We start from the raw sequence: 24,001 nt of genomic DNA on the forward strand, positions 1-24,001 counted from the left end.
AAGTATAAAATGCATTTTGGATTTCAAAGAATGTGGGGGCAGGGGTGGAAAGAATGTAAAATACCTTATTTTAAAATGTCTATTAAAAGTTATAATTGGGTAAAGTAAGTTAAACTTTAAAAAATGTACAGGCCCTCTCATCTATCACTATTTGTACTCCTTGTTGAGCAAAAAGTGTTCAATTAATTAGTGAAGGTCTACTAGTGTACTAGCCCTGGGTGACAGGGAACTTGGGAATGGTGGGTTAATCAGATTGTAAGCTCTTTTTTTTTTTTTTTTTTAATGTTTTTTATTTATTTTTGGGACAGACAGAGACAGAGCATGAACGGGGGAGGGGCAGAGAGAGAGGGAGACACAGAATCGGAAACAGGCTCCAGGCTCCGAGCCATCAGCCCAGAGCCTGACGCGGGGCTCGAACTCACAGACCGGGAGATCGTGACCTGGCTGAAGTCGGACGCTTAACCGACTGCGCCACCCAGGCGCCCCGCAGATTGTAAGCTCTTACAAACAAAATTTGTATGTTTGGCATTTATAGCCCATGGAAATATTCACTTATTTCATGTAAACATTTTGCATAAATTTACTTTACCAGAAGAAATGGGCTCAAGATATGCTAAAGAAGAGCAGTGAGAAGCACTCCAGAAGCCCCCTTCCTCAAGCCTTTCAACAATTCTCCTACCCAGGATAACCACTACCCTGACGTCTAATAGCATACATTAGTTTCATCTGTTTTTGTACTTTCATAGAAAAAGAAAATCATACACTATGTACTCTTCTGTATACTATGCTTAATTTTAAAAACAAATTTTGTATGTTTATTTTTTGAGAGACAGAGTATGAGCGGGGGATGGAGACACAGGATCTGCAGCAGCCTCCAGGCTCTGAGCTGTCAGCACAGAGCCTGATGCAGGCCTTGAACCCACAAACTATGAGATCATGACCTCAAATCTTAAGTCATGAAGTCGGACGCTTAACCGACTAAGCTACTCAGGCGCCCCATCCTATGCTTAATTTTAATTTTTAAATCTTTATTTATTTTTGAGAGAGAGAGAGAGATAGTTCAAGCAGGGGAGGAACAGAGAGAGGCAGACACAGAATCCGAAGCAGGCTCCAGCCTCCGAGCCTGACACAGGGCTCGAACTCATGTACAGTGAGATCATGACCTGAGCTGAAGTCGGATGCTTAACCGACTGAGCCATCCAGGCGCCCAACCTATGCTTAATTTTAAAGAATCAGCCCAAATCTCAGATGATTGAATGCATACCAGCTCAACATTGTACTGTGTGTTTGGACAAGTTTCTTAAGCCTGTTTCCATATCCATAAAAGTGGATTATAACAATGTTTACCTAATAGAGTTTTGGGGAGGATTAAATGACATAACTTGTGTGACTGGCACATGGCCCCATCTGCTACACTGTACTCAAATTTTCAGGCTGTGAACTTCTGGGTGGTGCAAGATCCCTGGGTGGTGCGAGCCTACCCATTGTCCATAGTATACGGGGAAAAGAAATCCACACTATCTAGGCAGTAACCGAATTCTCAAATGAGCATCTACAAATATAAGAGGAAACTTGGCTACTTGATCCACCTCATTTTTCAGCCTAAGGAAGAGATGCCATTTCTGTTACACCCTTATTCACACCCCCTTCTAGAGTATCAGCTTCCTTAAGGGAAGGGTCATGTCCTGTTTACCTTAGTATCCCCAATACCTAGTACCAGGTACTGCAAGCACTTGGTTAAGTAGTGGTTGCTAATTGAACGAATAAATAAGTGCTAACTGTATTGGGGCTTAGCAAATTGTGTCAGAATTTGATCCAATCTTTTGAGCTATGGTTACAAAATTACAGTAGTAAAATCACAGCAAAGTCAATCTCCTTCCCTCTTTCCCTGTGCTGGCCAGGAAAATCCACTCAAACCTAGCACATTCTGTACTTGGAACTTGAAAAAGCACACCAGATCTGAGACCTGCAGAAATAAGGGCATTAGAGTACAGTTTTCAATACTGAGTTTGCTCAAATGCAACAGCTTTTAATGTACTAATGCCAAGACACTAAAAAGTTTTCAAAACATTCTCTTTTTGATACATGTCAGCCATGAATAATTTTTTCTGATATACTTTATTTTGGTTTTCTACTGATATATTTCACAGATTCTTGACCATATCTATTCATTAAAAAAAAAAATGCCAGGGAAGGGGAAAATGTAAAGTTATGATGGAATTTCACTTGGCTCACTTTACCCTCCACTACTTAATTAAAAATAAATTTTCACTTTTCGCAGAGTGGGAAGTACCTCTGAGAAAACTACCATCTGTTTTACATTATAATTAAAGGTCTGATTAGCTGGCAAGCCTATCACTCTATAGCTGCATAAACTAAGTAGGAAATGACATGGTTATAAAATGAGCTAAAAGATTCTAACAAAATGACAGCTTATTGACTATAAAGTAAAACTAGTTCCATGTAGATAACTAAGAAACCAAAGCCATTTATATTCTGTTGTATAAAGTATGGTTAATATTCCCTGATAGTCATGACTAATTTTTAAAAATTCTTTCAATTTAACACTTACTGAGATTTTTCTAAGCACCATGCTAGACAAGGAGCTATAAATAGCAGTCCCCACTCTTGAAAACAAAGTCTAGTGGGAAAGTTTTATGGAAGCACTAGGATAATCAGGAAATGATTCACAGATCTGTGTCTTCAAGGATGAGTAAAATTTTAACAGGCTAAGGAGACAAAGCAAAGCAATCATACAGAGAAAACATTACAAACACAGGCATGGAAGCAGAGGCATGCACATACATGTTCTTGGAAGATCCAAGTCACCAGGCCTATGTTAGGAAGTGCAGGAGACAATAGAGAATCATGGAAGGTCTTTGAACAGAAGATATGTGATCAGATCTATGTGATTTTTAAGTTTATTTGAAGGGGGGTAGGGACAGAGAGAGAGGGAGATAGAAAATCCCAAGAATCCTGATGCCGGGCTAACACTCACAAACTGTGAGATCATGACCTGAGCTGAAATCGAGTCAGGTGCTTAACTGACTGAGCCACCCAGGTGCCCCTCTTTGTGATTTTTGTATTTGTTTCTTTATGCTTACACAGAAGAAGAGAATGTGCTTCATCCTCTTAGCAGTTGTATTTCACACTGTAAATTAATAGATTGGCATTCTACTTTCATGTGTCAGTCTTGAACATTTGAGATCAGCATTCTACTGAAGGGTAAACTCATTTTTGGTGGGTTAATCCATCAGATTTCTAAGCCTAGAAAGCTAAAGGTAAAATCTAAATGGTGATGAATACACTGAAGCAATGTAATACTCCGCAGACCTGACTGGGTGACCATTTGGCCTTGCAGGTGACACCCTGATGTCACTAGCACAATTTCTTGATATTTCTATAGAATGGAAATAATCCAAGTAAGAGATGAAGGAATGGAATTAGAGCAACAGCCTTATGCAGGCTGAGAAATTTACTGCAGATTTCAATGCGGGGAGTGAGGGAGGCAGGAGATTTTTCACTGGGTGATGGAAGAAAAGGCAACACCACTAAGGAAAAAAAAAAAAAAATTGAAAGGTAGGTCCAAGTTCGGAAAACGAGAAGATGCATTTAAGGTACTGACAGAAGAGTCCTATGGAAATACCTAAAAGCAGATGAAAATATGGCTCTGCAAGAGACTGTGTAAGTATTTCCACTTCCTGAGTAAAGAGGTCAAGTTGTGTTAACAGATAAAATCACCTGTATAGGTAGTTCTAAAGGAGGGGGAAAAAGTCTAAGAACAGAATGTTGGGTCAACTCCTTAAGGATGCAATGAACATCATAAAACAAAACCAAAGTGAAATGAGGAATGCCAAGTCAGCTTGTACACAGATGCTTTATTATGGATGTTAATAGTCAATATTGTATGCAAGATTCTCTTACAATGGAAAGTTTTCCCATACATCAAAAAACTCAATTTAGTCAGGGTAATTGCTGTATTAATGTGAAAACCTTACAACAAAATGCAATATTATATATGTGTAGTCAGTTTCCATGCAAGTATGGCTGCTACATGTATGTCTGGCATTTTTATAAATACTGAAAGAAATTCAAATGAACACAACAGTATAAGGTGATGTAAGATGCCTGACACGTTTAAGATTAAAAATCTTCTTGCAAAAAGCAACAAAGCAGTTAACTAAAGGATTCAACCAATACCAACCCAAATATGTTCTATGTCCGTCCAATAAGCCCAGGCTTATCTGCAATATATTACACTTGGGATACTTTAATGCTCAAGAAAAATTATGCTTTAAAAAAATATAGCTCTTCCAAGATATTATACTTTGGTGATTGGAGACTATGTACATCCAAACCAGCTAAGGGCTATGGGCTACATTAAAACAAACAAACAAACAAAAACCATTATGTGCTATTAGTTCAAAGTAACTGAAATAGAAATGATCCAGTATGATTTTGCTACAATCATTGGTTTTTATAAAGTGATATTTCTGTGAGAAGTTCACTAATTAGGAAGCAATCAACATACTTAACAAACACACTAAGAAGATTCAAATTGGTTCATCTATTTGTTATCAACAAGGCATAATCTTAGTACCATACATTTTCTTCACTTCTCACTACATATAATATGCAAAAATGAGCAAGTGGATTTAAATAGCTTAAAACCCTTTTAGGTCTACTGTTCAAGAGCTAGGAATTCAAATACTTAGTATTACCATTTCTATTAACATAAAAACATCAGAAAATCTTAAGCTGTCTTTGTTTTAAGGCATAGTATTTTGGCATTTGCAAGAATTTGCCTGGTAATGGTTGATTCCACTAAGTTAACTTGAGAACTTGCCATCATTTGCTTTTTACCTTTTCACACAGTGCAAGTGGTGGTGGCTCTTTCCTTCTCTCATAGCAGCAAGCCGATTCTGCTATTTTCTATAGCAGCATACTTCAGGAGTGGAGAGGGAGAGAGTGTGTCAATTATAAATAATTACAACTACAGTGTACAATTCTATTTGCCTGTCAGTGTTTAAGTTGACAGCACACCATTATATGTCTCAAAAAAAGTACATAAAATCTCTACACAAAAGCAAATAAAGACATTCTTTCAAAAAAGAAATAAGTGCAAACACCTAAAACAGGCAACTGAAGCAACTGTTGTAACCTGTAGAGAAACACAAAACATTTATAAAAGGACAAAATATTTTTATAAATAAAAGGTAATGTTCTCTACTTCTGAAACACTGAGTAAATATAATAAACTTCTAAGTGCAGACTGTTTTTAGGGACCAAAGTACCATATTATTTGTTTAAACAAAATGCAAAATTTTCAAACACATATACAAATCACCAGATTAATTTATATGACCCCCCCATATAATTTAAAAAGAAAATATTAAATTATTACTTAGTAAATTTTTAGAACTATTTTATAACCAACATGATTTAAAGGGCATAGTGCAATATTTAGGTAGATGTGACATACAGTAAAGATACTGCATTCTTTGCAGCTATAACTTACTACTATTTCATACTTAAAAGTCAAAATTGTTTTTTACTATGTTAGCTGTAAATAACAGGAAACAACATTGGCTTCTAGACACCCTGTATAGGTATAAATATCTACATTTAAGCTTTAAAAATGAAAATAAATTATAAAAAGACTTCTTTCCAATTTACAAAGTCTTCTTGCGCCTACATACTGTACAATACATTCAACAAAACTCTTCTGAGATTTATGAAGAAAATACTGACTCTTTACTAATAAGGAAAAAAACCCTTTTCAATGCTTTTTGTTTTTAGTACTATGCTCAAATAAATACATTTAACACTGTAGTTAATTTTATTGTTTTTGAAAAATACCAAAAATTAGTAGTGCAACTTTCTCTCCTTTTCAATTTTTTTTTCCATTGTATTTCTTTGTAAATGATAGCCTAAGGAAATTGGCACATAGGCAAAAGTACTTCATAAAACCATGTGTGCTTCTCATACACAGACTAATGCAGAAGTCATACATACTCATAAACCTATCTGTAAAAAACTGCAGCATCAAGAGAGTAACAACATGTATCTTGTGAAGAAAATATGTGAGAATTTTAGGATATCTGTAACATTCTAATATGGTTTACCCATCTTGTTCTTTAAAAACAATTTTTAAAAATCTCATCTCTTAAAAAATAAACTATGAAATTACCTACCCCTTACTTAAGTGGCTGGGCTTTCTGCCTGCCCAATATGAAAAATGATGTAAACCGTTTTAGTGCTGTATTAAAACTTTAAAAACAATTACTTGACAAAAGTTTCATTGCAACCTAATTTAGTAAAGAATATAGTAAGAGAGTGGGGCATTTCATCAATTTTAATAACAATTACAGTATGAGAGCTCTTGAAGTGCTGCTGGCAGCTGTATAAGTACTCAAATATCTTCTTGCTTGTTCAGTCATGATAAGTTGGTCTTCTGTCTTCCCATAAACCACTGTTTCCCATTCACAATTTGACTGTGAAGGAAATATTAATAGCGATGTGAAAATTACTAAAATAACTATTCCACTTCACAATTACACTTTTAAAAGTCAATTATTTCAACTGACTGGATTTAATGATAAGTAATCACTGTAAACATGTTTTGACAATGGCATTGTGATTCTTTTTATTAAACAATGTTTTAAAAATACATACCGAAATATTATGGCCAATTTTTTTAAGTCCATATTTTTATTTTTTTAAGTCCATGTTTTTTAGCTATCTATATTGTTTATAGATCTGTGGAGGCAGTTTGAAAGGTTTCTACCCACAACTCCCCCCAAATCAAATCAGTCTTAACATGGAAAGAAATGTCAGTCTTTATTGCTTCAAAATTTTGCAAAAGATTCAAAGAGAGGATGCAATGTCAAAAAATGAGCTGAGAACGCTTTGTTTTGCAAATTAGGGAATATATTCATAACAGAAGATCAAGTTTGTGTTTGTTTCATTGGTTTTCTTCTATTATAAAAATTACTACGTTATAGGTATGGCCTGCTATATATATTTTTTCCTGAAAAGTTCTACGTTACACACTGGGAAATCAAATCATTTTAAATGGATTGAGAGAATGTGCTTCATGGCTCTTTGAAGAGTGGCAGCTAAGGACTGAGACGAGGTGGCCACATTTGATTGCCAAATATGTTTTCAAGGACTGCTTAAATGTCAGAATGCTAGGGCTGCAGTCACTGTGGTATAAAGAAGAGAACTTCCTCCTCAACGAACTCTCAAATTATCTGGGTTGAATTCTTAAGATAACGTAGTAAAAAAACTTTCCAGGCTTCATTTACAGCAACATAATGGCTGCACAGCAATAGAAAAAAGAATTTTGTTTTACAACTTCTGAGCCAAAAAGTTGACTGGAAACAATTATACCAACAAAATCAAGCTGAAACTGCTTCCAACCACTTACCCTTTCGAGATAACAATTAGGGATATACATATTTGTTACAGAAGAAGAAATGCCAGAAGGAAACTTAGATATCTTTATTTTAAAAATTAATAGTGCTGGGGTGCGTGGGTGGCTCAGTTGGTTAAGCGTCCAGTTTCGGCCAGGTCATGATCTCATGGTTCGTGAGTTCAAGCCCTGCGTCGGGCTCTGTGCTGACAGCTCAGAGCCTGGAGCCTACTTCAGATTCTGTGTCTCCCTCTCTCTCTGCTCCTCCCCCACTCACGCTCTGTCTCTCCTTCTCAAAAAATGAATAGACATTAAAAAAATTTTTTTTAATAAATTAAAATTAAAATTAAATAGTACTTAAGAAATCAACAGGAGAGACTCTGGCTACAACTCCAATTGTTTAGTTTATATGTGTCCTGATGAAGGAGTCTCTCAAAAACGCAAGTCTAGTTTGAGTGACAAAATAATGGTGAATGTTTAGTTACTACTATAGTAAATTTTGAATTTAAAAAGAAAAAGTATAATTTGTGACAAGTCCAAAGTGATAATTGAATAAACAACAACAAAAATCACTAAGAGAAACTTATAAATTCATACCTGAAGATTCTTTTCCAATGTGACAACTTTAGAAGTGTTAGGGTTTGGTTTCTTTTTATTAAGTGTATATGTTTTGTTGGTTGAATTTAGATCTTGTTTTTCAGGAGTCAAGTTGCACCTATTGTCATGTATTTCCAATAATGGTATCATTAATAAAGATGTTGTAAATATATTTTCTGACTAAGAGAGAAAAAAGAAAAAGGAAAATAATTCAAAAATGGAGACAAATAGAGGGACTACTGAGTAAGTGGTAGTGGAAGCCCTGCTCATTTCCCTCCAAGAAAGCTTTTGGCTCCAATAAAATTTCTAGTAATGTAGTAAAATTAAATATTTCAGAAATTAGCCCAAGAAAAATACTGAAATTTAAAGTTTTCAGAACTACCATTTTTTGACATTATACATAAGTGAGCGAACTCTTCTCAAAACAAATATAAAAGACAAGGAAGTAAATAAAATATTCTCTATAGTTAATAGTTTCTCTCTGAATTAAGCAAAATAATAAATACTAAAAGAAACTCTCTATGAATCTCTAAGAAACAAGAACCACTAGGACTTCAAGCCACCATCTTAACAAAAAAAAATTCTTTACAAACCTGCATGTCTGAAATGTCTTCAGTCAATAGTTGAGTCCCTGGTTCTTCTTTTTCCCAATTATCTAAGACCAGTGATTTTCTGACTTTCTTTACAGAAGCTGTATGCTAGAATGAATAATTTACAATAGAAACATTATGGTAAAGTCACTTTTGTTTTTATAATCGAGACTTTTATTAACAATAGTACTAAAAGATTACCTCCTGTTTGCAGCTTTTGTAAGCAGGTTCATCTTCCTCTTTGAGGAATATGTCTGTTCCAGTTTCTTCTTTTAAAACTTCCCGAATATCTTCTTCCAAGAAGGCAAGTGGCTGTGACTAAATTGTTTTTAAAAGGGTTAAAAAGTCTTTTATAGCAATTCCCTTTTTTCCCCATATATAGAAACAAATCTTTTATGCTTTTTAATTATTGGCATTATTTTCACCCAGTCCCTATAGATACATAAGCTGAATGAATTTAACTAATCAGTTTTATGGCAAAACGAATGAAGTGTGGCACTTTCTTTATTCCAGGCTACTAAACAAAAATCTTCTTGGGCAATCTACTGTAGCTCCTGCTTCAGTCAGGATCCTCAGAATTAAACTGATGAGAGATAATTTCCCGAATATTTTTATATAAAAATAAGAAATACAGAACAAATTGGGAGGGACCACACTAGCTCTTACTCTACTTTCGTTGTAATTATTATACAGCATGTAATTACTAGTTAACACATTTTTCTTACCACTAAATGTGTAAGCTGCTTAAGAGCAGTGAGCACATCTTTTTCATCTTTGTATATACTTTTGTACCCCTAGCCTTAGGCTTAGAGCTGAGACGGTGTTCAAGAAGCAGTGTGGGTATGTATGTCTATGTGTATATTGGAAAGAAACCCGAGTGTGGGCTGAATAGTGAAATAGTCTCAAAATATTATTTATCTAGCTTTCTATCAAATAGCTAAGCAAAAATTTGTTTAATTATATCAAACACCTTCCATAACCAAGATCTGCTTTAAAAAAAATAAGTAATCAAAGTGCCACCAAATAAAGAACTGACAGCACAGAATGACCAGCAGTCAACAAAGCTAGGGAGAATAACATTCATATATAAACGATATTTCAAAGCACTTACAAAAACTTTAAAAATGGAAATAGAATTTTTTTTAATGTTTATTTTATTTTTGAGAGAGAGACACACACACACAGCGAGAGCAGAGGAGGGGCAGAGAGAGAGGGAGACACAGGATCCGAAGCACGCTCCAGATTTTGAGCTGTCAGCACAGAGCCTGAGGTGGGGCTTAAACTCAAACCAAGAGATCATGACCTGAGCCAAAGTCAGATGCTTAACCGCTTAACCAGCTGAGCCACCCAGGCGCCCCCAGAAATAGAATTTTTAAAGTGCTCTCACCTACACCCTGAGATAGGAAAGAATTATGTCAGTGTTCCTATGCATTGCTCTACGAGTTTTTGTTTTAAGGATTACATTTCACAAATAATATAGATTAGGTGCTCTTAAAAAAAATCTATAATTTCTTTTTCCCTCATAAGAATACAAATGTCCTAGAGATGTGACTAAGACACAGGTGAATTCATTCGCTACCATGAATTATTCTCTTAATTGTCCTAATGTGACAAAGAAAAGAATTACTGTATTTAATATTTCCTAGGTTTGATACTACCAAAATTTAGATTTATATTTAAAGGACTTCCAGAGTTTTTAGTCTTTTGAGTGATTTTCTTTTTTTTTTTTAATTTTTTTTTTCAACGTTTTTTATTTATTTTTGGGACAGAGAGAGACAGAGCATGAACGGGGGAGGGGCAGAGAGAGAGGGAGACACAGAATCAGAAACAGGCTCCAGGCTCCGAGCCATCAGCCCAGAGCCTGATGCGGGGCTCGAACTCACAGACCGCGAGATCGTGACCTGGCTGAAGTCGGACGCTTAACCGACTGCGCCACCGAGGCGCCCCATTTTGAGTGATTTTCAATGAACACTAGAAGAATCAATGTTTATTAAGAAAGCAACAGATACTTAAGGTGTACCTGATTAAAATTCCAGAGCCATCTCGAAGAAGTGCATATGACTCATAAGATACATTAGAAAAATAAATGGTTAGCATATAGTAGGTACTCAGTAAATAACAACTGGAGAAGGAGGAGGAAGAATGAAAAGTCAACTTGCTGTAAACAAATGTATGAGCATATGGATATTTTAGAAATTGTAATTACTAAATCATTACTTTCTTTTCATCTTAAATTGTTGACAAAAATCATCTGTTTTGCCAATGGATAAATTCTTCCCAAACGAGAACAAACTGACAGGGACTTTAGGTCACTTAAAACCTAATTACTCATGCACTATTACTTTTTTTAATGTTTATTTATTTATTTTGAGAAAGAGAGAGAGACAGACAGCACACACGCAAGCGGGAGAGGGGCAGAGAGAGAGGAGAGAAAGAAATCCAAGCAGGTCCATACTGTCAGCGCAGAGCCCAATGCGGGGCTCAAACCCGGGAAACTAAGATCATGATCTGAGCTGAAATCAAGAGCCTGACATTTAACCAACTGGGCCATCCAGGCACTCTCTCATGTACTATTACTAAAATAACAATTTTATTCAATTTATATGTTGACCAAATGGCCCTGAAGCACTGTAGAATTCTTATGCCTTCAGATCATTATTTATTTGTCTAACTTCCAATTAGGCTACACACTCCTATGAAGGCAGACACCATACCTGACAGGTTCAACATTACATCCCCAGAGCCTAGTCCAGTGCCTGGCACCTATTTATTAGGGACTCAATTATTTGTTGAATTAATGATGAATTTTAAAATGAATAGGGGTGCCTGGGTGGCTCAGTCAGTTAAGCGGCTGACTTCGGCTCAGGTCATGATCTCGCGGTTCGTGAGTTCAAGCCCCACGTCGGGCTCTGTGCTGACAGCTCAGAGCCTGGAGCCTGTCTCAGATTCTGTGTCTCCCTCTCTCTCTGACCCTCCCCCGTTCATGCTCTGTCTCTCTCTGTCTCAAAAATAAATAAACGTTAAAAAAAAATTTAAAAAAATAAATAGAAAAACATAACTAAAGTTTCCTAGAAGTGACCAATACTTTAAAAATAGTTTATTTCTAATGAACCTAATTTGTCAGAAATCTGTTATCTGTCTGGAATTAAAATGCCCATAACGCATCTAACATACTTTCCAGTTGATAATATATATGCAAAAGCACAGATTATACTTCCCACCTCCATTTATGAACTACTATTGTTACCACTATTATTAAAATAATAATAGCAACTAAGTAAATACTACTTGAAACTTAGCACCAACCTCTTTATTTCTACTATCTTTTTTATCTTCAGAAATAACCTCTGAGATGTGGGTTGAATAGAAAACTGAGCCTTATCAGAGTCATAAGTATTATCAGCAAAGTGCTTATGTATATCAAAATATTAAAATTATTTTATTCTACTGCAGGTAACCACCACAGAAACTACTAAAATGTGGGTTTTAATATTAAGGGTTCAACCGACACTTGATTTGCTTTCTCTAGATGATATAATAGTAAAAAAAAAAAAAAAAAGTATAAATTCAAAACAAGCCAAGCAAAGGTTTAGTTACAAGTTAAGGAAAAAGATTAACGCAACAAATTCTAACTTATAAATCAAGAAATCGCATTTTATCAATTTCTGTGCACATCTTTTTTAAAATGTAAAGATTCAAAGATAAATACCAAAATTTGTGTTTTATTAAAATTAGGAAAATTCTTAAGATTAAAAAGAGTATACATACCACAATTTTAAGAGGTCCATATTTTTTCTCTTGAGCAGCAAGCGCATTCTTAAAAGGAGTAGGAGTTCTTGGTGTGGTACCCAATATAGATCTTCTAATAGTAGGTGTTCTAAACCTAGCCAATCATTTAGATATTTGTATTATAGTCAAAATTTGATTTTAGAAGAGTTAAGGAAGGCAAAGCCATGATAAAAGCATTACACTAAATTTTTCTTGCATATACACATGCTTTATTTAAACATTCCAGGAGTATTCTAAAGTATGCTTGCCTAAACTAATTCTTACTGCAATCAACCATCTTAAAATAGAAAAAGAACAAATGTAAAAAAAGTACTAAAAATGTTGTTTGTTTCATATCAAAGTTTTCCACTATGTTTACCTTGTTTCACTAGGGATAAAATATGAGGTTATGATCTTTTTTTTTCAATTCTAAGTCCTATATGAATAGGGATTAGGATATTTGTATAAGTGGACAAAAAGTTAACCTATTTTTTTAAAAACAGGATCATTTTTATTACACATTTTTAAGTAAGCTCTGTGCCCAACATAGGGTTTGAACTGATGACTCCAAGATCAAGAGTCACATGCTTCACCAATTGATCCAGCCAGAAACCCCACTAATCTACTCTTAAAATTGTGCTTCCCATTTTCTTTAACACAATTATTTAATACTACTTACCCTACATTTTCCTTTTGATCTTTGGGGGTTGTTTCTTTATGAAGAGGAGTAGTAATGAGAACTTTCTGCCCACAAATAGGGGTTGAAGTAAATGAAGGATTTTCTATATTAATTTGTTCATTTCCAGGGCATGTGTTGAAAAACTAAAAAAAGGAAGAGAGTTTAAAGACAATTTCTAGAACATTAATTTCCCTACACAAATATTACACTGATAGGATTTTCAAAGATATTTTCAAATGTAAGATATTTCTCCATTCCTTTTAGAATAGAATTATCAATAATATTTCATCTACATTCCACTCCATGAAAATTAAGCTCCATGAGGGCAGGAATTTTTATTTTGTTCATCACTGCCTCCTCAGCTCTTTTAAGTGTTTAGCACATAATAGGCATTCAAAATAGTTGTTTAAAAAATATTCAAAAGTTACAAAACACCATAACAATTTAAAAACAGTGTATTATTAAATAGGAATCTACAGAAACTGTTAAGTAAAACAGATTCATACAACAGTGTAACTGGAAAAATTTTATTATTGTATTAATAAGTGTCTTTATTAATCTTAAGTGTCCTTTTCCATGAGAATACTTTGAATTCAGAAAATAATAATCATGCTCTGCTGATTATACAGCTGTCTAAAAAATTTTCTTACCTAAAATACAGCTCTCAGAACTTTGGAGTAGCCAGAATTGGTATCAAGAATTCATTTTCCAAATGACACAATTTACTCACTGAATCTTAACTTACATACAACCATGAAATACTATTTTTGTAGCCAACAGAATAGAAGCAGTGGTAGGAAGAAGTGGAAATTAAGGCTACTTATAACTGAAATGAATTCTAGCTCTATCACTTCTGGCTCCTAATATTTATAATACTTAACCCTGAGATTAGCAGTCAAACCCTCTCAAAACCCTGCAATGATGCCCATGAGTTATGGAATAAAATTCAAGCTCTTTCGTATGGGATACTAGGTCTTTCTTATCATTACTCAACCTTCTCCGCTACTTTGCACCTTAGAATTTATACTTCAACAAAAATTGCTAGTGTTCAAAACTCCAAAAATAGAAAATTGCTGGTGTGCCCAACCCCATTTCACCTTCCTCAGGATGCTTTGTGACTCTAAGAGCTGGGGTGATGTTGGGAAATGCAACTCTTCAAACTGTAGTCCATGTCAATTGCATCCCCTGAAGCACAGGGGGTTTAATTTTCAGAGAACACAGTGCTTGTATACAGCCAGATCCTCCTAATCTTCCCAACATCAAAATACACTTTCAATATCTCAGCATCCTCCAAGTTTATTTGACCATTAAACTTCCTTCTTTTCCTGTAAAACTTTTTAACCTCTATCAAGACACTTTCAGCAAACATCAGCTCCATCCTCTAACTGACTGTGGACAAACTGCTTAACTTCTGAATTTCATTCCACCTCCCTTCTAAGGTTTTTTGCAAGAGGATTAACTGAGATGCTGTAAGAAAAGTGTTTAGCACACAGCCTCGAACACAGTATTCATTAAGAAAGATAGTATTATAAAAAAGAGATACAGTTTGCCCTGTATCTCTTATAAATAGCTGCTGCCCAGGGATGTAACTACAGGAGAAAGCAGATAGTTCCTGACATGCCTAGAAAACCTTCAGACACATGAAATTCTTCCAGGGAGCAGTCATCTATGAATATACACTTGATACCTGTTGAACAGTTAATCAGGAAAAAATCTCAGTCTCAGCTCTGCCATCAGATAACTTTGGGCAAACCATTTTACCTTTCTGGGCCTACTTCCTGATGAATCCTATAAAGATGTGCAACTACTTACCTAAAACATCCCTTTTAGCTCTAAAAATTTTAAGATACTGTAATGTAACTACTATACTTTATGAGATACATTCTGATGTACCAGAGCTCAGCACTCTCATATATACATTTAAATACCTTATCCATTTTTATCAAAGCAACAAACTGCTAGTAAGAATATTAAACATCTAATGTAATCGAGCTCATCAACATTTGGAAACATAAACAAACACAACACTACTACCTGTGAAGGAGAAAATGGTAGTGTTTTCACCGGTGTGTGTTTTAGTGCTGTATTACCACCATCACTGAAGGAGCCATCGCTATGTTCGCTGCCTGGGGACTGACCCACTCGCATTCTTCTCTTCTTTCTGAGGATGGTTGGTGGAGTGCTAAACTTGGCCACATTTGGGGATGTTACAGGAACAGCCTCACTGTCTGTACTGTTACAACTGTTTTTTTTCCCTTCAAGTACAAGACTGACATTAAACTGACATCCCATGGCTCCTTCATTGTGTTGAATTCGCATTAGTTTGACGGGGGTAGACTTGACAGGAGAAGCAGCAGCATCAGAAAGATCAAAACTGGTAACATCACTCCATGCTACAGGATCCTGCAATAAAATAAATCCTTAAGTTAATGTTATAAACTAGTTAAATCTGACATTGAACACAGAAAGATGACTTTCACAAAGTTATTTATTTGTATTAGGAGAAACAGGCTTTCCTTGTTCTTTTTTTTTTTTTTTTTTTTTTTTTTTAAGACCATTTGAAAGGAACAGATTATGGTTTCACTACACTCCAGTTTGGAACATCCTAAAATAATATTTCATCCAATTCAGTAGCTGAGGAATACTGCCAAAGTATTTTAAATAAAAAGAATAAATTATTTTAAGTTACTATCAAAGAGTACAATTCTTCATAAAACTGTGCACTCTACTCTGTATCAGAAAAATACTATCAAATTCTATAAAGTCATTTGGAAATGTGTATAGAACATCTTCAAAATGGCCATACACTTTGATCCAGAAATTCAATCTAACCTAAGGAAATAATCATGATTTTATACAAAAATTTACGTAAGATGCTCTGCAATTTTCAATACTAAAAAATTGGATACCACCTAAATGTTCAGTAACAGTACACTGAGTAAATAAATTTTGTTACATTCAATTGAAAGGATAAAATTGAAGTTTAGAAAACAGTTAAGAAAACAAAGACATGCTCATGATATAATGTCAAAAAAATCCACAAACATAATACGTAAGAGTACATTTCAGTTTAAAAATATATGCATATATGTATGTTTTATATGTATAGAACACAGCCTGAAAGAAAATACTTGAAATTATTAACTCTGGGCTTATGAGGATTTTTCTTCTTTACAGTTTCCTCTAGTTTCCAACTCTAATATACTTGTACAACTTGTACAATAAAAAACAAAAAACTTCTAAAAATTTTAGACAAACTACATACTTGAGATATAGATACAATTTTTTATGCCAAAAGCCACTGCAAAAAATCAAAACAAAATTAAGCATGACATATAAAGGAATGCTTAAAATGAAACTGGTCAGTGTCCCTTAAACTAAGTTTCTGAACATGAAACCATGTAGCTAAAATTGAGCTTTTTATAATCTCACAATTTCAAACTTACAGATTCAATAAGTTCTAGAGTCTCTGCAAATTCTGGGATGGTCTGTAGAGAGGACAGCACAGCATTTGCCTCTACGGCCAGGAACTTTGTGGGTGAATTCTGCTGAGCAGACAGAGTTTGATTTTCATCCATACTGTAAAACTCACTAGTGTGCTCCTCGAGGCTATTTAGAGTATTAGACATGCTATCATCCATGAGGAAACTACCAGACCAGCTAGAAAAGCTTCCAGGTTGCTAAAAGTACAAAAGAAATGTGAATATTATTTGTCATTCTCAACCTAAGCATAAATTTGGATTTTAAGTATGAGTTTTTTCTAGAATAACACACTTCACAACATTTCAGCTAAAAATATAGCAGCAAATATACTGTCTTTCCTCAAAATGGATGTAAACATTTTTTTCATTAAACCTCTTGACTCTATTTCTTTTCTCTATTTTTTTAAATGTATAATGTCATGGTAAGATAAAATTAGCATGTGTATACAACATAAAGTTCAAACTCCCAGAACCTGTCCTCTCTCTACCTTTCACACTTCATCTCCCAACATTTCCACTCACAAGCCCTCCTTTTATGAAATATCAAATACCCAACTACAGTTGTTGCAATACCCTCATGAGTTAGTCTTTTACCCTAGAGTGTCTTTGCACATACTGCTGCTCCCTTTATCTAGAATGCTCTCCAACACAGACCAAGGAAAACTTGTATTCTTCATTTAAGATACACCTCAAATACTGGAAAGCACTCCATCTGATCATCCACTTTTACCTGTTTCACTTATAATAATGTTCCAGTTCACCTACTTTGCTAGAATATAATCATTGTCTTTCAACACTGCACTCAAATAGAATTTCTTCTAGGAACCCTTCTCTGACTACCCAATCCTTAGATACCTCTCTTATGTGTTCCCATAAAACTTTGTGACTTATCACACTATATCCTATTTCTTGTCTGTGTCCTCATTGCGGAGTAAATCTTTTGAAGTCAGAGACTGTGTCCTATTTATCTCTCTAAAGAGGTACACTGGGCAATCTTTTGAGCTTAGTTTCCTAGTATCTCATAATAAAAAACGAAAAGAGACCTTGAAGAGTCATGGTTAAGAAACAATATGTAATTTGAAAGTTGTTAAGAGTGGATCCTAAGGGGCACCTGGTGGCTCAGTTGGTTAAGTGTCTGACTCTTGATTTTGGCTCAGGTCATGATCCCATGGTTCATGGGATCGAGGCCCGCATTGGGATTCTCTATCTCCCCCTCTCTCTGCCTCTCCCCTATGCATGCTGTCTTTCTCTCTCAAAATATATAAACAAACAAACAAACAAAAAGAGTGGATCCTAAGAGTTCTCATTACAAGAAAAAAATATTTTTCCCTTTTTCTTTTTCAATATAGTTTTGTACCTGTATCGGATGACAGATGTTAACTACACTTATTGTGGTAATCCTTTCACAATATACATCAAATCATTATGCTGCACATCTTAGACATACAGTGTTGTATGTCAATTATATCTTAACAAAACTAGGGAAAAAATATGTAAAATAATAGCTCTGTCCAACAGAACTCTCAGAGGTGATGACAATGTTTTTGCATCTGAAACTGCTCAATATGAGAGCCACTAGCCATATGAGGAATCAAATGTGACTAGTGCAACTGAGGAACTCAATTATTAAATTTTATTTAAAATTAAATGGGGCTAGTAGCTACCATATTTTAGAGAGTACATTGCCCTGTCCATAGGAAGTACTAAAAAAATGGTACCTATTACTTTAAAAAAAAAATTACTAGACTGTGCTAGATATTCATAATAACAAAATGTTAAGTTTCAAGTTAAGTAAGGTGAAAAAAGTTTTCAACATTGTTACAAAGTAAGTTCCACCTGTTTTAAAGTTTCTCCAAAATAAAAGAAATTAAAGCAATCTTATTTTATTAGCACAGCCAACTTCTGAGTTTATGGTCACTTTCTGGAGATAGCTTCCAAACCATAAGCATTTCAATTAAGTTTGGAGGTGGGAAAAAGATTCCAAAGGTGACTAGGCCCAGTGGAAAAACCACAGGGCTACCTTCAGACACACCTGAACAATGAATTTCTAACAACAAACCACAAACTTCAGAGTTAATAATAAGGATTACCAAGAATACATAAAACATATTTAACAATGCTCCAACATAATGGATACCCAGTAAATGACAATAATTACTATCACATAATTTTTAATAATAAATACTTTTACACACATACTTTATGTGTATAGACTAATTCACTGGGTGTAACAACTTCCCTCTAGAACCTAGAATCTCCAACCAGATCTTTATAAGAGTGATATTTAAATAAACAAATTCTAAAAAATTAATATCTTTCTTCATTTTAAATGCCATTTCTTTTAGCTAGTTATATCTTCCTGTTAAATTTAAAATGGGCGTGCCTGGGTGGCTTAGTTGGTTGAACATCCGACTTTTGATTTCAGCTCAGGTTAATGATCTCACAGTCGTGGGATCAAGCCTGTGTCCAGCTCCACGCTGAGAGTGGAACTTGTTTGAGATTCTCTCTCTCCTCTCCCTTTGCCCCTTTCCCACCCACATGCTTTCTTTCTCTCTCTCTCAAAAAAATAAAATAAAATAAAAAAAAATAATAATAATAGTAATAATGGTAGACTCAAAAAAAATAAAAAATGGTTTAAACATGATATAATTATCTAGAAACGTGGACTCTCTTAAAAAAAAAACAAAATTAACTTTAAAATAAGTGCACTTTAGGTCTTCCTATTTGCCCATGGTTTTTGCAGTTTCAAAACAAAAACTATGCTTCCTATGGCATATATCTTGTCCATTAGTTAACAAGTGTCATTTTTATTAATACTGTTTTAAATGGTATAAAGACATCACCAGGTGCCTCCTAACACTATTTCAAGATCTCAGGTAATTCTATTTAGAAGTTTTGTATTAGTTCCTAGTCACATTAAATGGATAGTTCCCTCATTAAGCCCCAAACCAAGAATAACCTTTTCCTAAATGTAAAAAGTCTCAGGATATTAAACTTTTAAAACTGTCATTTAAGTATAAACTTTTTTTTTCTTTTAGTCCATCAAGCATAGCCTAGTTTAGCTAGGATGATTACCATTTATCCTAATTTAATACTCCTAATTGTTCTCACCAACCAAATCCCAGACAAGAGTTTGCACATGTAGTAACCAAAACCCAACAGCCATATAAAAATTTCTTTAAAGAACATAAAATATAAATATTCCCTTTCCCAATATTTTTTAAGTTATTATTTTTTTTCCAAATTACCGAATTTGTATTCTTAATATAGTAAATAGGAAAAAATGTTCAAGGACAGAATAAAAGTAATTTTGAGCACATAAATCTCTACATGTCTATTAAGTTCTTTATTTTTTAAACTTTTTTCTATTAAAGCCATCATTACAAGGAATGTCTAAAATAAAAGCAAAGACTAATCTAAACCACACATTTTACAAATATATAGAGACATATATTTTTATATATATACATATACACATATGTATAGATATATAATCATACCTTAAGTCTGCTTGACATTTATGACTCAAAAAGCATCTTAGTACAGAACACTGTAAAATACGTTCAAAGAGCTGTATATCAAAGTCAGGCAACCTCAAAGTTGCAAATTAGAAAAACTACTTTTAGTCTGTATTAAAATCTGAAGTCATACTGAATAGGCTTTCTGTGTTAGTATACGAAAGTCAATGCTGATGAAAACTACAAGAGCACAAAAAGACTTCTAACAAGGTCTAAACACTTAAGCTTATTTCTTACCGATGAAACTCGCTTTCTTCTAACTTCATTCTCAGCTGACATAAGAAGCAACTCAAGTTCCTTTATTTTTTTTTCCTTATCTGGATCTTCATCAATGAAGGGTGGCTAAAATAAGTAAAATAGAAAGACTATTTTTTAAATAATGCCTTTATTATTATTGTTCTAATTTTTATTTTCTTTTATGCAACATAAAATCTATTTTCTCTAATAAAGCTTAATTCAAGTAAATCCCAAATGCTCAATATCACAATCCCTCTGGTATCTAAAGAGATGCTTTTTTTTTCCTTCCCCTCCCCCATGGTCTTCTGTTAAGTTTCTCAAGATCCACACATGAGTGAAAACATATGGTATCTTTCTCTGTATGACTCATTTCACTTAGCATAACACTCTCCAGTTTCACCCACGTTGCTACAAAAGGCCATATTTCATTCTTTCTCATTGCCACATAGTATTCCATTGTGTATATAAACCACAATTTCTTTATCCATTCATCAGTTGATGGACACTGAGGCTCTTTCCATAATTTGGCTATTGTTGAAAGTGCTGCTATACATTGGGGTACAAGTGCCCCTATGCATCAGCACTCCTGTGTCCCTTGGGTAAATTCCTAGCAGTGCTATTGCTGGGTTATAGGGTAGGTCTATTTTTAATTTTTTGAGGAACCTCCACACTGTTTTCCAGAGTGGCTGCACCAGTTTGCCTTCCCACCAACAGTGCAAGAGGGTTCCCGTTTCTCCACATCCTCACCAGCATCTATAGTCTCCTGATTTGTTCATTTTGGCCACTCTGACTGGCGTGAGGTATATCTGAGTGTGGTTTTGATTTGTATTTCCCTGATGAGGAGTGACATTGAACATCTTTTCATGTGCCTATTGGCCATCGGATGTCTTCTTTAGAGCAGTGTCTATTCATGTTTTCTGCCCATTTCTTCACTGGATTATTTGTTTTTCGGGTGTGGAGTTTGGTGAGTTCTTTACAGATTTTGGATACTGGCCCTTTGTCCGATAGGGAGGGAGCCAAAACATAAGAGACTCTTAAAAACTGAGAACAAACTGAGGGTTGATGGGGGTGGGAGGGAGGGGAGGGTGGGTGAGGGGTATTGAGGAGGGAATCTGTTGGGATAGGCACTGGATGTTGCATGGAAACCAATTTGACAATAAATTTCATATTAAAAAATAATACAATAAGAAATAAAAAATCAGAAATGCTAGCAAATATTTTCAATTTAACAGAAATGATTTGGGAAATTTATTATTTTATTTTAAGTAATCTCTACCCTGGGATCATGAGTCACATGCTTTACTGACTGAGCCAGCCAGGAGCCCCCAGAATTGGGAAATTAAAAAAAAAAAAAAAGGTCATTAAAAAACTTATATTATATCATCTATATTCTACCCAGTTTATCAAAACATATATCCATGGGAATGTAAGCTGGTGCAGCCACTCTGGAAAACAGTATGGAGGTTCCTCAAAAAACGAAAAATAGAACTACCCTATGACCCAGCAATTGCACTACTAGGCATTTATCCAAAGGATACAGGTGTGCTGTTTCGAAGGGACACATGCACCCCCAAATTTATAGCAGCACTATCAACAATGGCCAAAGTATGGAAAGAGCCCAAATGTCTATTGATGGATGAATGGATAAAGAAGATATGGTGTGTGTGTGTGTGTGTGTGTGTGTGTGTGTTACCATTTACTCATAAATTCATCATAACTGTCATCCTGATAGTCATAACACACACACACACACACACACACACACACACACACACACACACCATGGAGCATATGGAGTATTACTCGGCAATCAAAAAGAATGAAATCTTGCCATTTGCCACTACGTGGATGGAACTGGAGGGTATTATGCTAAGTGAAATTAGTCAGTTGGAGAAAGACAAAAATCATATGACTTCACTCATATGAGGACTTTAAGAGACAAAACAGATGAACATAAGGGAAGGGAAACAAAAATAATATAAAAACAGGGAGGGGGACAAAATAGAAGAGACTCATAAATATGGAGAACAAACAGGGTTGCTGGAGGGGTTGTGGGAAGGGGGATGGGCTAAATGGGTAAGGGGCTTAAGGAATCTACTCCTGAAATCATTGTTGCCCTATATGTTAACTAATTTGGATGTAAATTAAAAAAAAAACAAACAAAATTTGAAAAACAAAAGAAACAAACAAAAAATATGTCCATTCACAACCTAATGCTTTACGTTGGAAGAATGAAAGGAATACCTTACTGGTGCTGTCAACCACCTTACATTTGTACAGCTTATATTTTTCAAACTCACAAAAGTTTCTCCTCTAGTGTAATAATACTCAAAGTAAATAGAACAGATAGTATTGTTTTCATCCTAATTTTATGGATGAGGAAATAGGCACTATTAGAACTTTAAAAACAAAATTTTTTTTTTTTTACATTTATTTATTTTTGAGAGACAGAGAGAGACAGAGCCCAAGTGGGGGAGGGTCAGAGAGAGGATGAGACACAGAATCCAAAGCAGGCTCCAGGCTCTGAGCTGTCAGCACAGAACCCAACACGGGGCTCGAACCCACAAACCGTGAGATCATGACCTGAGCCAAAGTTGGAAACTTAACCAACTGAGCCACCCAGGCGCCCCAGAACTTTCAAATATATGTTTGAAAGTGTGGGGTTTTTTTTTCCTTTCTCTTTTTTTTTTTTTGTTACAAATAAAAAATTACCTGAATAAAGGCAGAAGAAGTCTGAACATGTTCTACGCAATTGCCTTCAGGTGACACATACTGATAGCCTGGGATCTAAAATGGAATTAAAACATTAGTATCATACATAGAATACCATATAAATTTTTTAAATCTGAGGCAGAGCATAAAAACTCTTGACAAATATCGACAATAGAAACTCATGAAGTATCTCTGTTAACTTTGAATATTCATTCACATAATAGTTTCTAACAGCTACATTTTTGTTCTTAGAATCTACTAACGAAAAGTCGTAACTCTTAGGAAAGCTGTATCTTCTCCTGGATGAAATATGAGAATTACTTGGCCTGTATTTATCAGCCAATCAGTCCATCTATTATCTACACTATCCTCCAAATTATTATTTTTTTTAATCTCCTCTTAGAAGGATTGCTCTATCTCCTGGAGAAAACAAAGTAATCGCGTTCTTTCTTATCTTTCAGAGGAAGGGGTTAGTCCATACAAAGCACTCACAAGAACAGACATTAAAGCAGGTTTTTCAATATTCTTATCTCCTACTCCTACTCCCCATGCCAATCTCTGTGTGAAAGATATGAAGCTGCTTCTACTACTTGTCTCAGAGAACGTCATAATCACTCATGTGCTTTTTAATACTCTGACAACAGACTAAGAATTATTTTTTCTTTTCTAAAGCATCTGTAATAAGAATTTCGAAGTTTCATGCAAATTTAGTGTGCAATGGTGGAATGAAATATAAGAGAAGGTATTTTTAAAAACCTAAATATGTAATGAATATAAACATAAAATTGTTCATCTTCTATAATGGCCTACCTAAATCACTATCTGCTGCAAAATCACAAAAATAACTTCTAACAAGGAATTTAATTTTCACAATACCTGGTTTGTATCAGTTATCACTAAACTTCCAATGAATTAGAAACTTATCTTTCTCAAACTTTTCATTTAAATCTGTAACAGCATTACAAACCAATCCATTTTTTTCTTTCAAATCCAAATTAGAATCA

General features: G+C 34.7%; 1 protein-coding gene across 2 annotated transcripts in view; it reads right to left on the minus strand.

Annotated features, from left to right (window-relative positions):
* Window positions 1–3,858: 3,858 nt before the first annotated feature.
* Window positions 3,859–24,001, minus strand: part of MYBL1 (MYB proto-oncogene like 1) — a 43,898-nt gene continuing 23,755 nt past the window's right edge. The window contains exons 7-16 of one of the 2 annotated variants that reach the window (XM_058699725.1): window positions 22,998–23,072; window positions 20,286–20,390; window positions 16,495–16,728; window positions 15,083–15,451; window positions 13,049–13,191; window positions 12,370–12,484; window positions 8,803–8,919; window positions 8,605–8,709; window positions 8,012–8,191; window positions 3,859–6,494 (exon numbers count right to left, since the gene is read on the minus strand). In XM_058699725.1, the coding sequence (XP_058555708.1) occupies window positions 6,366–6,494; window positions 8,012–8,191; window positions 8,605–8,709; window positions 8,803–8,919; window positions 12,370–12,484; window positions 13,049–13,191; window positions 15,083–15,451; window positions 16,495–16,728; window positions 20,286–20,390; window positions 22,998–23,072 (1,572 nt within the window). In that variant the 3' untranslated portion in view covers window positions 3,859–6,365. The remainder of the gene's footprint in view (window positions 6,495–8,011; window positions 8,192–8,604; window positions 8,710–8,802; window positions 8,920–12,369; window positions 12,485–13,048; window positions 13,192–15,082; window positions 15,452–16,494; window positions 16,729–20,285; window positions 20,391–22,997; window positions 23,073–24,001) is intronic. The other variant, XM_058699726.1, reaches the window with a different exon arrangement.

This window comes from Neofelis nebulosa, chromosome 14 (assembly GCF_028018385.1).
Source record: "Neofelis nebulosa isolate mNeoNeb1 chromosome 14, mNeoNeb1.pri, whole genome shotgun sequence".
In the NCBI taxonomy this organism is placed as follows: domain Eukaryota; kingdom Metazoa; phylum Chordata; class Mammalia; order Carnivora; family Felidae; genus Neofelis; species Neofelis nebulosa.